The following is a 15,703-nucleotide window of genomic DNA, read 5'->3' as shown; positions in this document are numbered from 1 at the left end:
TTCAGTGAAATTTTGGTATTCTAAAGACAGTGAGGAACTTCTGAGAGAATCAGAGAAATGACAGACAATAAAAAAGTATTATGTACAGAAAGGAGGGTCTGCCTTTAGTTAAGGACTGAGATACATGGCCCCATAGAAGCTAACAAAGGTAGGGAAGAGACACTAATATGAATCAGGGAAGGGTCCCCAGAGGGAGCAGGTATTTAAAGAATGAGTTGGATTTTGATACGCCAAATTCGGTTCAGAAAATGACCTTGAGTGCCTTCCATGCAAAGGCAGGTGGAGGGCTAGGAGCTGGGTTAAAGGCAGAGAGAGCAAGAGAGGTGGGGAAGGGCCAGCTGGACCAGTGGGGTTCAGAGGAAAGCAGTGAAAATAAGGCTGAACAGCAGTGGTAGGAGGAACAGCCCTTGATGTGGAAAGATGTTAAGAAATAGACATATGTTTCATGTCAGAATAATGTACATGTTTTGCAACAGCAAAACGAGGGAATGGCGCACAGAATTATCTTGGAGCATAAGCAAGATGTCTCGTGAGTCTCTCTGTGGATTGAAGTTAGAACAGATTGGGAGGAAAAAAAAGAGAAGAGCAGATAAAAAGCCTTTTAGAGCCTTGGAGGTATTTCCACTGTCCCCTCAGTTTCTCTGTGAGGATGGAGATTTGTATTTTATAAAAATTAGTTAGAGAAGCTTCAGCTTAGATTCTTTAAACACTGCTGCAGACAGCCCTCCTTTTGTCTGCATGGATTTGAAGGACACTTGGCTGGAGGAGAAGTTTCTGGAAATGCTTGGGCAGAAATGGTGGTGAGGCCCAGGATGCACCTTCAGGAAGCCACCGCCTCCTGGGCTCACTGGGCAGCTGCCCTGGGATGCGAGGGGAAGAGAGAGAGACAGGCAGGAAGTGTCAGGGATGGAGGGAAAATGACGGGTACATTGGAGGCTTGGAGAATTGACTACAGACCCTCAGGACTCATGCTCTGGCTCAGTAACCATTCATTTAATCCTTCCTTCCTTCATTCATCCAAACGTTCACTCATAAAAGAATGGCTCAATGAGCACCCTCTGGGGACCAGCTCCAATGCCAGGGTTAGGGGCAAGAATGAAGAAGAAAACAGTCCCTAGTTTTCTAGGTATTAAGTAGGAGGCCAGTGCGGAGACAGATTTTCACTGATTCAACAACATTTTTTGCAAACCTACCACGTGCCAGGCACTGCGCTTGCTGTGAGGATATGGGAGTGAAAAACAGATCTGGTCTCTACCCTCCTGAAATCCCCAAATATTCGCCAGATAAATAACAGGCTGTCAATACCCTTGGTTCTAATCTGGAGACAGACATAGGTTCAAATCCTGACTCTGCCACCTCCTTTTTAAAAAAAGATTCTTTTTTCCCCCCCTTTCTAACGCAGAGGCTGACTTTTTTTTTTCAATTTATTTTAATTTTTTTTTTAGGTTTACTAATTAATTATTTTTTTAGTGGAGATACAGGGGATTGAGCCCAGGACCTCGTGCATGCTGAGCACACACTCTACCACTGAGCTATACCCTCCCCCCCCCACCCGTTTTCTGAGCCACAGCTTCCCCACCTGAAAAATGGGGATGGTCACAGTCCTGCCTCACAAGAGCAAATGATTTCAAGATACTGCTTACGACAAGGGTCAGCACCTAACTGCTATCCCAGGGCTTTCCTGGAAACATTGGGAACACTGGCAAGCTCTAATCCTATGAGAAAGAAAAGAGACATGAAGGGGGAGAAAGGATCTGTGCGGGCCTTTATGCAGGCAACAGAGCAGACAAGCCAAGGCATGGGGCGCAAAGGACAAAGGAAAGGCAAGCAGGGAAGTAGGAAGTGATACAAACAGAACACAAGCCAGGGGGAGGGTACAGCTCAGTGGCAGAGTGCATACTAGCACGCACAGGGTCCTGGGTTCAATCCCCAGTGCCTCCACTAAAAATATAAGTAAATACGTAAACCTAATTACCCCCCACATCCCCCCCACCAAAAGGAGAAGAATTAAAAAAAAAAAAAGCCAGTCATAAAAGACCACATAGGGTATGATTCCACGCATGTGAAATATGCAAAACAGGCTAATTTAGGGAGACAGAAAGTAGATTTGTGGTTGCTGAGGGCTGGGGCAGGGGGCTGAGAGGGGCTGAGGGGAAATGGGGAGTGACTGCTAACGTGTACAGCTGGGTGATGAAATGTTCTAACATCTACTGTGGTGGTGGCTGTGTGACTCTGTAACGATACACCTTAAATCAGTGAATTGTATATGGTATCAGAATTATATCTCAGTATAGCTGCTACAATTAAAAAAAAAAAAAGGAATATAGAAGTAGGAGGCGGTGCCTAGAATCAGGAATCACAAGTAGGCAAAAGGGACATCAGGTCCACTCACCTCGACCTTCAGGCCCGCCTGGAAGCTGATGCCATCGGGGATGGTTGTCTGGAACTCGGCAATGGTGTAGTACTCCTCCTCCACTTGGGGCGGGATGGGAGGCTTAGGCAGGTTGAGGCCTCGGGGCTGGTGCAATTAAACGCAGTGTTAAACCCAATAAAAGTCCATTCCTGTGGTGCTGAATGGGGGGAGGTGCTAAGGGACTGGGGCACACAGTCAACCTTGAGGTGGCACTGGTGGACCCATTTGGATGCTAAGGGACAAAACAAAGGGGATCGCTCAGATCGTGGTCTCCCAGACGGGTCACTGGCCCTTCAGTGTCAGGATGAGAAAAAACATGGGGCATTTGGCGACAATCAGGAAAATCTGGGGCAAGATGATACGCTCTGAACTTAAGAAGCAACAAGGGTTGTGAGAAGAACACAGGTCTGCAAGTCAGACCTGTCTGTGTGACTCTGGGCAAACCCCTTCCCCGTCGGAAGCCTCAGTTTCATCTCCTGCAGAATGGGGCTGCTAACGGTGGGGTCACCGTGAGCATTCAATGAGTTAACGTAGTGATGCAGCAAGCAGCACACGGCCTGGCCCCCACCAGGTGCTCAATAAATGGTGGACGTTAAAAAAAGAAGGCCCGTTTTTCAAAGGACTACTTAGAAGGGCACCTAAAGAATTAAAAATGGAGTATGAAAGTAAAGTATCAGAATGGCGCCAACATGAAAGTTTTGCTTCGTCCACCTTTGGTTTCAAATTACCTTTTTGAGAAGCCAGATCTAAGGAGACAACGCAGAGGGGGCTCAGGACGCACAGAGCACAGCCCGAGGCCTGTCGCAAAGCCATGGGCAAACTGTTTCACCTCCCTGGACCTCGGTCCTCCCACCTGTTAGCGGGATGAGCTTCGCAAGGCTGCTGTGTGGACAGGAAAGAGGGCGTCCTTGGAAAGGGCGAGGGGAGTGTGGGGGGCCAGTTTCAGGTTGGGGGCTGGCTCCCCAGTTGCAAGGGTCCACTTACTATGGTCATATCCCGGCGAGGAGGGGGTCTCTGCCGCATCTTAGGGGATCCTATAAAGAGATGAGACCTTATTACATGCAGGTGCAGAATTCCACACATAAAATTGTTAGAGGTGGTCCCCAGGAAAGATCTATTCTCTCCTGCAGGAGATGAGGCAGAGCGCTGCACAGGTGTCAGTGAGCGGCTACGACCCTTCCCGTGGGAAGAGCCGAACCCAGAAGGGGCTGTTCAGACTCAGCTCAGGACTCTACCAGCGAGGGGATGGGGCCGAGTCCGGGAGTGATGGAGAGCTTTCCAGGGAAGGCAGCAAGTGTAGGCTTCAGGAGCGCACAGACTTAGGACATAACAAGTTATGTGACTCTGAGCCACGCGGTCCTCTTCTGGAGGAGGGGATGGATGCCTGCCTCGTGGGGGAAGCGGTGGAGATCAAAGTGAACAATACCGGTGAGGCTCTTGGCATGGGGCCCGCACGCATTAATATGAGAGACTCAAGAAGTTCACTGACCATAAACGCCACTTGAAACAGCTGGAGAAAAGCCCAGTAAGGGGCAAGTGACTTCATCCTTGTGGCTAGTTTTCTGTCCTTTCCTAACAGAGTCCTTCTGCCCTGCACGGGGTCACATGCTTGAGCTTGAGTCCGTGGTACGCAGCAGACAGCAGTAATGAACCCTACTCTCAGGTGGGCGGGGAACATTACATGGTAAAATATATATGATGAGACTTTGGAAAACAAGATGGGCAAAGAACTATCTTTGGAGTAAACCCAACACAAAGTCTACTTTTTGTTCCTCTGGCTCAGAAATGAGGCTCTGCAGAGAGAGCACGGGCCCGTGAGTCAGAGGGGCCTGGGTTCAAGTCCTGGCCCCGCCGTTTACTAGCGAGGTCGCCTTGGACAAACTACTTTATCTCCTTGTTTTGTAATCTGTGAAACAAAAGGAGCAAGTCCTTCAAAATCTGTTATGAGGAGTCCAGTATAAGACTCCTGGCTCATAGTAGGAGTTTGAGAAAGAGGAGCTATTGTGAACACTATGAGACAGTGGGAAAAACATAGTCTGGTGTAGGGAAGCCATGTCTCCCGGCTCAGGTTCTGCAACTTGCTGGTGCAATGATCTGGAGCAAGTTACCTGCGGTTTGTGAGCCTGCTTTCTCATCTCAAGGATGGTGGGCAGCTGGGCTGCTGTGAGGATGAGGGACAACCCGAGAGGAGTTCTGGGCAGAGCCTGGCACGCAGTGGATGCTCAACTGCTAGGAGCTTGGGTGGGTGCCACTTACTCTGTTTGATGTCAGCGTCGGGCGCCGGGCGGCCGTCAAAGCGGCCGTCGAACCTCTGATTATTGAGCAGCTCCTTCTCCCGGCCCACTGAGTTCTGCTGCCGGGAGACTCCGTCCAGCTCGAGGACGCCCGCGTGCGCAGGGGAGCCGGGGCCCAGCTTCGGGGGTAAGGGCTCCCCGCTGCTCTTCTTCAGGTAGGAGGCTGGGGCCCAGCCCTCTTTGCCCTGGTGCCTGGGAGGAGGAGGAAGGATGCTGGTCAGGCTGCTCCGCCCAGCCTGTGGGAAGAAGCCGCAGTCCTACTGTGAATCATGGCAGGAACAATGGGTGACAAGTGAACAGGGCCAGAGGCTGGCTTCCTGCTCCTGATGAACACTAAACCCTCAGCTTGGAGTTCAAGGCCTCTCCAGCGTGGCCTCTCTGGCCTTAGCAAACATCATGGCAAATATTTGCCAGCACCTCACTCGTCTGGACCACAAAACAGATGCCCTCGCCTTTAGAGGATACACCGAATGGGCTGGAGATGATACACTGTAGGGCCCAATCTCTTGTCAAGAATCACTTTAAGAACTAAATAGCGCTGCCTTTCAGTAAAAAAAGGGTCCTTTGTAACTGGAGCAAATTTATAAGGAGACAGAAAATCTGCAGAGCTTGGAGTCTATCAGTCTTAAAATATCTTCTGAGAAGGACTAAATCTTGGGCTAACTGCAGAACACCAGGCTACACAGCATCCAGGCACTCACTACGAGACAGTCCATCGTTTCGGGGCACAAAGCTGTGAGCAGGGAGGCAACACTTGCGGTGCTGAGTGGGCTTCGGGGTTGGAAGGTACAGGTTCAAATCCTGGCTCTGTCACTCCCTGGCTTCAGTCAAACCTTTGGATGACTGCCACCCTCACTGACCTTCCACTGTAACCTCAGGAGGGGGCCTGAGCCCAGGCAAGCCACCCGATTTCCAGAGCCACTGAGTTTGGGGATAATTTCTTATGCAGCAAGATAATACATCCACTGGAGATAGGTGAGCCACCATTGTTAGTACTCCTGCTTCAAACCTCAGTTCTGAGCCCCCCTCCCCTCCCTCAGATGCCAAGCAGCTCTCTTCTGTGCTCCAAAGTGCCCTGTACATCCCTCCAACACATCACTCAGCACCCTGCCCTGTACTTGTGCCTGACTCTGTCTTCTGTGCCTGTGAGCTACTTTGTCTTTCTCATGTTGACTCCCCAGCTTTCAGAAAAGAGCTTACCCCAGAGCAGATTCTTGGTGTGCGTTTGCTGGATACATGAAAAATGAATGAAGCACTACACACTCGGCCCCACGTGAGTGGCCCCAGTGTGTCCTGCCTCGCATCACATTGCAGAAACCAGATGGCAGGGACCTCAGGCTTTCTCTTTTGCCTTCATTTCCTGAGGTTCCAGCCTGCCGAGCAGGGTAACCCGAAAGGGGGGGTTCCTGGAACTGTGATTACTAAAGCTGGCAAAGTCCCAGGCAGAGCAGGACGAGGTGGCCTCCCTACCTACCTATGGGGTTTTGATTTCATCACATAGGTGGAAGTGCTATGACAAAGTGTTTAGAATGCTGGGCTCCACTGGACTCCGAGAGATGACGGCAGTGATCAGAGTTAGGGGTTACAGTTACAGGGTTACAGACGGGCTACGGTCCACGGGGTGGTACGCATCCTGTCGCTCCCAGAGCGGGGCTGGAGTGGGAAATCACTCACACAGGGCAGCTCTGTCGCTTGTTACAAGACACATCTGGAGGTGGAGACCAGTCTTGCTCCATGGGGTTACTGCTCTCTGTGATTCAGTGTTTAGAGAAGCTTCTGCTTATTACAGACTTTTGGAGAGGGATACGGGTAGGGAAGGAAGCCAAACTGCACAGAGCAGAAGCATCCTTTTATGGCTCAGGCTGAAACCTCCCCTCCCCTGCAACTGTTTACGGAAACCCACCCAGCTGCAGGGGGTACCTGATCTTCCACCAGCCTTCCAGGTTTTTCTGGATGACCTCCACCATGGCGCCTCTCTCCAGATTCATTTCATCTTGGTCACGGGCTGTGTATGGGTAGATGACTGTGTACTTCTCCTCTGTGGGGACAAAGGGATGCGGGGGTGAGTCAAGGACACTGAGAGTCCCAGAATACTGACGGCCAAGACTGTGATCCGTGAGATGCCCTTGCAGGGAAGGGTTTCCTCCAGAGACTTCTGTGCATGCCGCCTGCCCTCCACCCTCACTTAGCCCTGGATGACCCTGTGCAAGCAGCCACAGGACAAAGGACAGATCTCAATCCAAAATCCCTCAGCATCACATATTCGTCCTCACCTTCCTCAAATCTTTGCTTCAAGGTCACCTTCCTTGACCCTGCCTTATACAATATCCAGACATATCTTTAACAAGGTGTGTCTTCCAGACCCATGGCACCCCCTTTACCCCTTTATTTTTCCTCCTTACCAGGAATTACCTTCTAATCATCATTTACTTATCTCTTATGTTTCACATCTGTTTCCCCTGCTAGAATATGAACTCCAGGAAGGCAGGGGTTTCAATCTATCTTGTTCATCCCTCTGTCTCTAGCACTGGGCATGCACTGGGAACATTCAGTAACTGTTTAATAGAATAGTCAACGTTTAGTAAATGAACAAGTCCCAGAGGCCTGGAGGAGCCACCTTGCTCATGCCAGAGGAGCAGGAGGTGTAAAACCCTCCGAAGCTCCTCTGCAGTTCTCAGTGGCTGGGGGTCAGGGACGACCTGGATTTGGCCGCACGTGGTTTGGGGCTGAATCACTACCAAGGAGGAGATGGCTAGCAATTTTCATTACCCAGCTGGTAGCTAATTTCATTTTTCATTACTTTCAAGCCCTTGGATCCAGACATGCCTAAAGCTTCAATTTTATTTTTAAAAATTAATATTTAATTGAGATAAAACTGACATATAACACTGTACTGGTTTTGGGTGGACGGCATAATGATTTGAGCTGCATGTCACAAAATGCTTGCCTGCTTCTGTCTTCATTAGTGTGATCGGGGTGGCTTCCATTCCGCTCTCTGTGGTTCCCTGCTCCCTTCCCTTCCCCAAAGCCTTGGGACCATCTTTATGGTCCCATCCTCACCCCAGAGAGCTGCCTCCAGCTGTGCCCCCTGAGCTGGAGGGCCGGGATCTGCTGGGAGGGTGGCCCACTGTCACACTCATGCAGGGCCCTCCAGAGAGCAAGAGAATAGCTGCATCCCCAGCGCTGTCAGCAGCGACGCTGAGACAGATTAACAGATGAGCATCCCAGGGGAGCCAGCGGGGAGAGGAGAAGGCTTTCCTGTTTTGGTTACATTGCAGCCCCCAGGGAGTGACCAAGCCAGCTGCGGGCTGATGCTATGTTGGGGCTGACTCTCGCTCTCTCTCTGGGAAAACACCGCAGGCTGGCTGTGGCCTGCCCAGCTGGTGCAGAGGGAGGCGGAAAACACACAGGGCGTTTATTTATTTATTGCTCTAGCCCCCTGACCTGCTCCGTGGGGGCTGAGCTGACTCAAGTTACACATTCCCTGTACAGCAGACTCAGCTGTTCTCACTCGCGGATGCAGGCTGGGGTGCGGGTGCTGGGAGGGCTGCAGGGGGCAATTCAACCCCTGTGGATGCACAGGAGTTCTGTTTGACCAGGTGAGAAGGGGCATGGCCTGGGTCTCAGACTAAGTACGGTCAGTCCTCTAGGCCTGGACTCCTGGGGCTGACACCGTTTGCTGCAATTGCACTGGGGGACTTTCTAGCACCCAGAGGCCCTCTCTGGGCTCTGTGGGGCCCCCAGTGATCCCTGACAAAGCTTAAGGTGGCAGGAGCTGCTGACACTGCCTCCTTAGCATCCAGCTGCCCTTCTGCTGGTGGTGCTACCAGCCTCCATCCACATGGTTTGGGTGAGGCTGACCTCACTACCACCTGGAGGGATGGGGAAGGTGCATAACCCTGGCCTGGCCACAGTGACTGGCTACCATGATTAGTTCAGGGATGGCACATGACCCCACATAGGTTAGTCAGAACCAAATCTGGGACTGCATGGAAGGAGAAGCACTTTGGTGGGCATCCCTGAAGGGTGCCTGGAAGTACTGTCACCATGAGAGAATGGTGCCAGCCAGGTAGAGAACAGAGCAGAGACGTGGCGAAGGTGAGTCCCAGGTGCTGATGACATTTTCAAGGTCCTAGACTCAGCCATGCCCGAAGCCAGCCCTACCCTGGGTTTTTCAGTGATATGAACTAACCCACTTCCCTTTTGCTTAAGTTGGTCTGACGTAGGTTTCTTTTCCCTTGCAATTCAAAGGTACCTGATGAAGGGAAAAGGTCACTGGCTCAGCATGATTTTTTAACCTGGGAAATTTCGGGGCCCCAGGCCAAGAAACACCCCAGGCTCCCTCCTCCCAAACCTACATGCCAACATACACACAGTACAGGTAAGATCACTGTTTCCTACATGCAACAGGCACGGGCAGTCCCAGAGCAGGGAGGCACATGCAGATGCAGGGACCGGCTCCGAGCACCCAACGTGGAGGAAAACCCCGAGGCAGGCACCTTGACGCCAGCTGACGGGGGCATACAAGTCCCCCAGAGTCCGGCGGCGGCCCACGGGCCGGGGCAGAGACCAGTACCTCCATGAGACTGGACAGGCAGCATGTGGAGGCGAAGGGCAGAAGGCAGAGGTGAGAAGAAAGCACTTCCAGTGTCTCGAGGCAAAGGAGGCACCAAGCACACGCTCCCACTTAGGAGCAATTATTTCGGAGTCTACACCAAGCCCCAGGTGTCTCAGAAGGACCAGATTCCTGAGTATTAACCTTGAACTTGGTGAAGAGCTATCTGGTAGACACAATTCTATGCCTAGCATGATTACAAAGAGGCATTAAGAGAAGCCCTCCCAGCAGGGGGAAAAATACATGAACCCTTAGGAAAATGTAGTCTTTCTCCCATCTTCTAGCTGTGTGACCCCAGGCAAGTGTCTCTGCCTTTCTGAGCCTGTTTTCTCATCTGTAAAATGGGGATAATAATCAGTCCCTTACAAGCAACATGCCCCGTGGTGGGCATCGTTAACTTGAAGGGAGCTATAGTTTGTTTCCACGCAGTACACCACTCACTACCCTTATTCTGAAATGATTCTTGTAGTTTCTCTTCGTTCACCCCGGCCCCTAGTGCTTGGTGGCCCGACGACCACAGAGCAAAACAAAAGGCATTTTACTCTGCAGGTGCCAGCCATCACAAAACTAAATGCCAAACCACATACTCTTGTGGTTTTTTTTTTTTTTTCGGGTAACTTTTGAGCATGGAAATAGTCCTCCTTCGCACCCTCTTTCCTGATACATACATACTTCAGTGGCCTTGTGCTTCCTCAAACCAGTCAACTGGAAAGTCCTAAACATTCAACCCGTGGTAGGACACAGCTGTATGATAATAACTGTTTCTGGTTATTTATTGTTTAAGGTTCTTTGCCATGTACTTTGCATGTGGGATCTCATTTAATAAAAAAAAAAAAAAAATCCCATGACGTAGTCATTTGCATTTTTAGAGGAGGTGGCCGAGGCATAGGAAGGTTCAGTTGCCGGCCCCAGATCACTTAGCCAGAAAGTGGTGCAAATTCAGATTCAGTGGTTAGAGTCAAATTCAGGTCTGACTCCAAAACCCTCCTGTTTAGTAGCGAAGGTGAACTCCTACTCTCGATTTGGGAATGTTTCTGGGGGAAAAGGGGGGGTTGGCTGAGCCTTAGGACTTCTGACACGGGAGGAATCACTCCTTAGGGTACCTGTAGGGAAAGTTCCCTGGGAAACAGAAGCATGTGTGGGTAGGTGGAAAGGGTCAGCTCTAATCCTGATGCCTAGTCAGGGCCATTAAACCAACAGAGAGAGCGGAAAAAGCAGAGATCTTCACTCATGGCTTCAGATGTCTTGCAAGAGAGCTGGAAGCAGCCCCAGCCCCTTGGCCATCAGAATTAATTCAAGGGAGGAAGAGTGAGGTGTTGATAGCGATCAGGCTGGGCCCCCCTGAGGTCCCATGAAGGTATCATAGGCCTGGCTCTAGCCAGGCTCACCTGGGTTTGCTCCCATAGGCCCCTAAGAAAGGGAAGGCTTGCCCTGCCCCCAATTTGGGGCCTAGCTTCGTGTCCACAGGCTACAGAGCCCGAGCCAGTGAGCCCCGGAGACTCGGAGGCAGAGGCTGAGGGGAAGGGACTGCGTGAGGAGGCCCCCATCTGGGTGACGGTGGGCCCAGGCCTCCCCCTCCCCAGCAAGCCCGAGGCCCCAGCACCTCCCTACCTTCTTCAGGCTGGAGGGAGAACTCATCCTGCACACCATCCTGCCCTTCGAGGCAGGTCGCGGGGACCCAACCTTGCTCTTCCGCTGTGCTGACGAACCACCACCCTGGGAAAAGGAGAGCGCAGACTGATGTCAGCTGGGTCAGGCGTGAGGGCTGGGCGTCAGGACAGAATGATGTATTCAGCCACTACATGAGTCGACGTTCAGGGGAAAGCTACCAAGTCACCGTTTTGTTGGTGGAACACAACTCCCCACGTGAGCTGTCTGCTAACTGCTAGAGACAGGCTAACAGGAAGCCGGTCCCGAGCCTGGAATGGGGGTGGGGATGGGACTCGGAGTCGGGGTGTGGAGAGAAGTGGTCGAAAAGGATGAGAGTAAAGAACGGAACTACTTTCACTACAGTGTGCAAGGCACTCATCATTTTACTTCCATTATCTTCACCTTATCACCCCCACTGCACAGATGAGGAAACTGAGGCTCCAAGGGGCAAGACTTGTCCAAGTTCACACAACTTATGGCTGAGTTGCAGTTTGCACCCAGGTCTCTCTGGTACTGAAACCACTGGCCTGACAACTGACCTGAGACCCTGATGCCGCATCTGGTCACTTCAAGGTAAATCTGGCCGCAGGTATAACTGCTTGAGAGGGCCTCTCACTCAGACTCAGGCCCTCCCTCTTTAGAGAAAGGGCTCCCAGGGAGCCTGTGGCAGGCAGAATAATGACTCACGTGGCAAAGAGGAAACAAGGTTGTGGATGGGATTACGGTTGCTAATTAGCTGAACTCCAAACAGGTTACCCTGGCTCCTCTGGGTGCACTTGTATGTGTGTGTGTGACAGAAGGGCTATCTGGGTTTGGAAAGGGGACTAGGGATAAAGATAATGGGGAAAAACACATTTTAACTTTTTCATTAATGTTTTAAGAACACATCCATATATTATTTGGGCAACTAAAATATAATTAAAAGTGAATGTTGCCGGTTTGTTGGTCACTTGAAGATTGGAGCATCTGCCCTTGATCCCCCTGGTGTCCCTGGACACACCAGGCTTGTCCCGCCAACCGCATCCTGGCTCCTCCTCTTCGCCCAGCCAACGCGTTCTTCCTGACAGCACTCAAGCTGGCGAAGCACAGGGGGCAGTGGGCGCTCCCTTCTTCGGTCGTCGCGGAGCACCCACCAGCCACACCCACAATCTGCCTATACTCATTTCCAGGAAATAGAACATCACATGGCCTTGGGGCCAGCTGGAATTGATTTGGAATTCCAGCTCAGCAACCTGTCACGAGATCCTGGGTGAGTGAGTGAGTCCCTTGGAGTCTCGGTGCCTTCAGCAGTGAAGTAGGGGTTAGAACTGCCCTATTGAGGAATCAGAGAGTTTTGGTTGGTTAATGCTGACCTCATGGCTAATGAGAACATGATCCAGATGCTGTTGAAAATGGTCTTTCCCCATGTGCTGGACCTTAACTAGCCCCTGGGGTATCACAGAGATCAGCCCACTAACATCATTAGCCAGTGTCCCAGTTGAGCCACAACAAAGCCAAGGAGCATACGCCACTTTTTCCTGGAGGGGATCCGCTCACCCCCTGCTCCCTGCTCTTTGCCTTCAGTGGTGCCGATGCCCTGTTGTAGCTAAAGAAGGCAAAAGGGAAGGAAACACACATTTTTGAGTATTTACTGTGTGCCAGCTTAGGCACTCTCGATGTATTGTCTCATGGCATCCTTCACGCATCCTCCTTGATGAAGCCTCCTGGGTGGCTGTGAAATGTGAAGTTCAGACGAAAACCCAGGCTTAGTGTCTCACTTGCACCACATTCTGTTCCAGCTAATGTACCAGCAGATCTCGTTTTACTGCACTCTGCTGATAATGCATTTTTTACGAATTGAAGGTTTGTGGCAATCCTGTGTCCAGCAAGTCCATCGGTGCCATTTCCCCAATATTTGCTCACTTCCTGTCTCTGTGTCACGTTTTGGTAATTCTTGCAATATTTCAAACTTTTTCATTATTATTATATTTATTACAATGACCTGTGATGAGTGAGCTCTGATATTCCTATTGCAAAAAGACTGTAACTCACTGAAGGCTCAGATGATGGGTTAGCATTTTTTAGCAATAAAGTATTTTAATTAAGTACATATGCTCTTTAGACCATAAGGCTATTGCACACTTAATAAATTACCATATAATGTAAACATAACCTTTGTTTGTGCTGGGAAATAAAAAAATTTGTACGATCCTCTTTATTGCAGTGGTCTGGAACCAGACCTGCAATATCTCTGAGGTCTGCCTGTATGTGACCAGTGGTCCCTGTGATGGCAGGTGAGCCGAGGCAGTGTGCCCTCCCACCAGAGCCCACAGCTGTCAGAACCTTCATGAAGACTCCCATGGTAGCCAAAGTTCCAGTGGACTGCTAGACTCTGGGTCTCCAGGTGCTTTGAAACCAGAAGGAATATTCATTAAATGGGAATCTTAGAACAAGTTGGTAGCACCTGGCCCAAAAGGATGCTGGTGAGCTGTGACTCAAACACTGTGGTCACATAGGGCCAGCTTTCTAGGAGGCAGGCCGTCAACCAGATCTGCGGAAACTGACCATTCTGGATTGGCTACTGCAGTTTCTGCATTTCCAAGTGTTTCTTGTCCCACGGGTTTGGTGACAGTGTAGAGCGGGAAGGAGGTGGTCCAGGTCCCCTACCTGACTCGTTCTTCTCAATGATGTCCACCACCTGCCCCACGCTGAGGCTGATCTCCGAGCTCTCCTGCTTCTGGTAGTTCGCCACCACCACATACTGTTCCAGGACCATGGGGTCCACTGAGGTCAGGTCACCCCCTGGGGACACAAATTGCTATCAAGTGTCACATCTGGCCACCCCCCATGTGTGAAGGAGCAGGAGCCGGGGGTTAGGGAGGGCCAGGACGACATTCCAAACAGAGGAAGAAGCTCTGATAGGGCTTGTCTTAAGGGTCACCTCATCCATCTGAATCATTCACTCAACCATCCATTTAATCTTGCTCACTCAGCCACCAAAATTTACCAAGTGCCTGTCCGGTGCAGGCACTGTGCTAGGCACTGAGGATTCAGAGTTGGTTAAGATATGGTACTTGCCTTGAAGAAGCTGACAGCCAAGTGGGAAAGTTCGTTCATTCATTCTTATCTATTCATCCATCCAACCATCCATCCACCCATTTATCTGCCATTATTCGTCCATCATCATCCATCTAACCAAACATCCATCCATCGTTATCCACCCATCTAAAATCACTCATCTATTAATTCACAAAGTCACCAGTGATGTTCCAAACACTCTATTAGATGCTGGGAGTACTAAAGTGAATAAAACAGACATGACCCCCAGCCTCAATCTAGTTGGGGAGAAAGACACATCCACAAGCATGTAAGTCTACAGGATAATATGAGTATTCGTTTTTGGTAGATGCACTGCTGGAAACCACCAGGATGCCAGACAAAAAATGAATGGGAAAAAGGCTGCTACATTAAATGGAGTGGTCAGCAAGACCCCCTAGAGGGGTGACACAAAGTAGAGACCCCCGAGACAAGGAGTCACGAGGAAAATGGGGACAGAGCGGTACAGGCAGACTGTGAGACGGGATGTGTGGCCACCAGGCCCTGGTTTTCTGAAGGTCCTGATTCAAAGTATTCCCTCCTATTGTTTCCGTGAACCACTGAAATATTCACTGATACATTCGTTTCTGTGTCCAAATACACCAATCCCAAGCTAATTTTGTGCATTTCCTCCCCACTCTGCTGGGTGGTGTCTTACTGAAATTGGCCATGGTGGGAGTATTTACACCATGGAAATTGGCAAAGGCTACAGAGAGCTGGTTGTGAATTATTTTCCAGCATGGTCTGCACCCTGGCCTCTGCCATCCAGAAGCAGCACAAAAGCCCTTTGTTAGAACTGTGCGCCCGGAATTTCTGATGTGGAAAATCAGAGCAGGGCACTGTAGCTGGGTGAAAGGTCACTGCTTCTTAGCTCTGTGACCATGTTCTGGCCATTCACTTTCCCAGGCTGAGGGTAACGGGGGGATACGCAACCTTGTCATTTGCACCCGGAGTGGAGAAAGCATGAGAACAGAGACGAGAGGGGGGAAAAGAGACAGAAGACGTGGGATGGAGGTTCAGAAGAAGGCCTGCAGGGAAGCAGCCCTGCATGAATGCCTATCACAGGCTACACACTGTACACACACTGTCTCAACACAACCGCCCTGGAAGGTGGGTATTACCACCCCGATCTTATAGATAAGCAAACAGAGGCTCCGAGATATCAGGTGACCTGCCTTGGATCCCACAGCTGGTTGGTGACAAAGCTAGATTTGAACCAGGTCCCCCTGGGGGAAGGGGGTGAGGAAAGAGAAAATGACAGGAAGGAAGGACAGTCTGAGGTCTGCTGGCTCTCCTTCCCTGAGGGTCCCCACCACCACTCCCAAGTCTTACTTCTTTGCAGCTCTCAGATCTTCACTACCAGCCCTCTCCTCTCCTCCTCTGTCACCTCCCACCCAGGTCAGGCTGCAGGGCTGACTTCCTCCCAGCCTCAAGCACGCTGTCAGACCTTTCAGTGGCCTGAGAGCAGGTTGGTCACTGTCCCCTTCAGCAAGTGAGCTCTTGACTGTCTCTTAAACTACCTGGCACTGTGCTCACAAGAAGTACCACCATGTGAATGAGGGAATGCAGACACAGGCTTGCTGGAGGCTCTTGGCTACCTGTCCTGGTCACTGTGAGTGGGGACAAGTGCCCCAGTGAGCGCACTAGGTAGAGACC

At 50.8% G+C, this 15,703-nt stretch overlaps 1 protein-coding gene across 1 annotated transcript in view; it reads right to left on the bottom strand.

The window, feature by feature from the left end:
* Positions 1 to 15,703, bottom strand: part of SH3PXD2B (SH3 and PX domains 2B) — a 96,108-nt gene that overhangs the window by 8,369 nt on the left and 72,036 nt on the right. The window contains exons 7-12 of the mRNA XM_010972316.3: positions 13,619 to 13,753; positions 10,934 to 11,038; positions 6,628 to 6,745; positions 4,670 to 4,899; positions 3,398 to 3,447; positions 2,393 to 2,518 (exon numbers count right to left, since the gene is read on the bottom strand). Coding sequence (XP_010970618.3) covers positions 2,393 to 2,518; positions 3,398 to 3,447; positions 4,670 to 4,899; positions 6,628 to 6,745; positions 10,934 to 11,038; positions 13,619 to 13,753 — 764 coding nt within the window. The remainder of the gene's footprint in view (positions 1 to 2,392; positions 2,519 to 3,397; positions 3,448 to 4,669; positions 4,900 to 6,627; positions 6,746 to 10,933; positions 11,039 to 13,618; positions 13,754 to 15,703) is intronic.

The sequence above is a fragment of the Camelus bactrianus genome, chromosome 22 (assembly GCF_048773025.1).
Source record: "Camelus bactrianus isolate YW-2024 breed Bactrian camel chromosome 22, ASM4877302v1, whole genome shotgun sequence".
In the NCBI taxonomy this organism is placed as follows: domain Eukaryota; kingdom Metazoa; phylum Chordata; class Mammalia; order Artiodactyla; family Camelidae; genus Camelus; species Camelus bactrianus.
The sequence above is the reverse complement of the archived record's forward strand: the minus strand, read 5'-3'. Positions and strand labels throughout refer to the sequence as shown.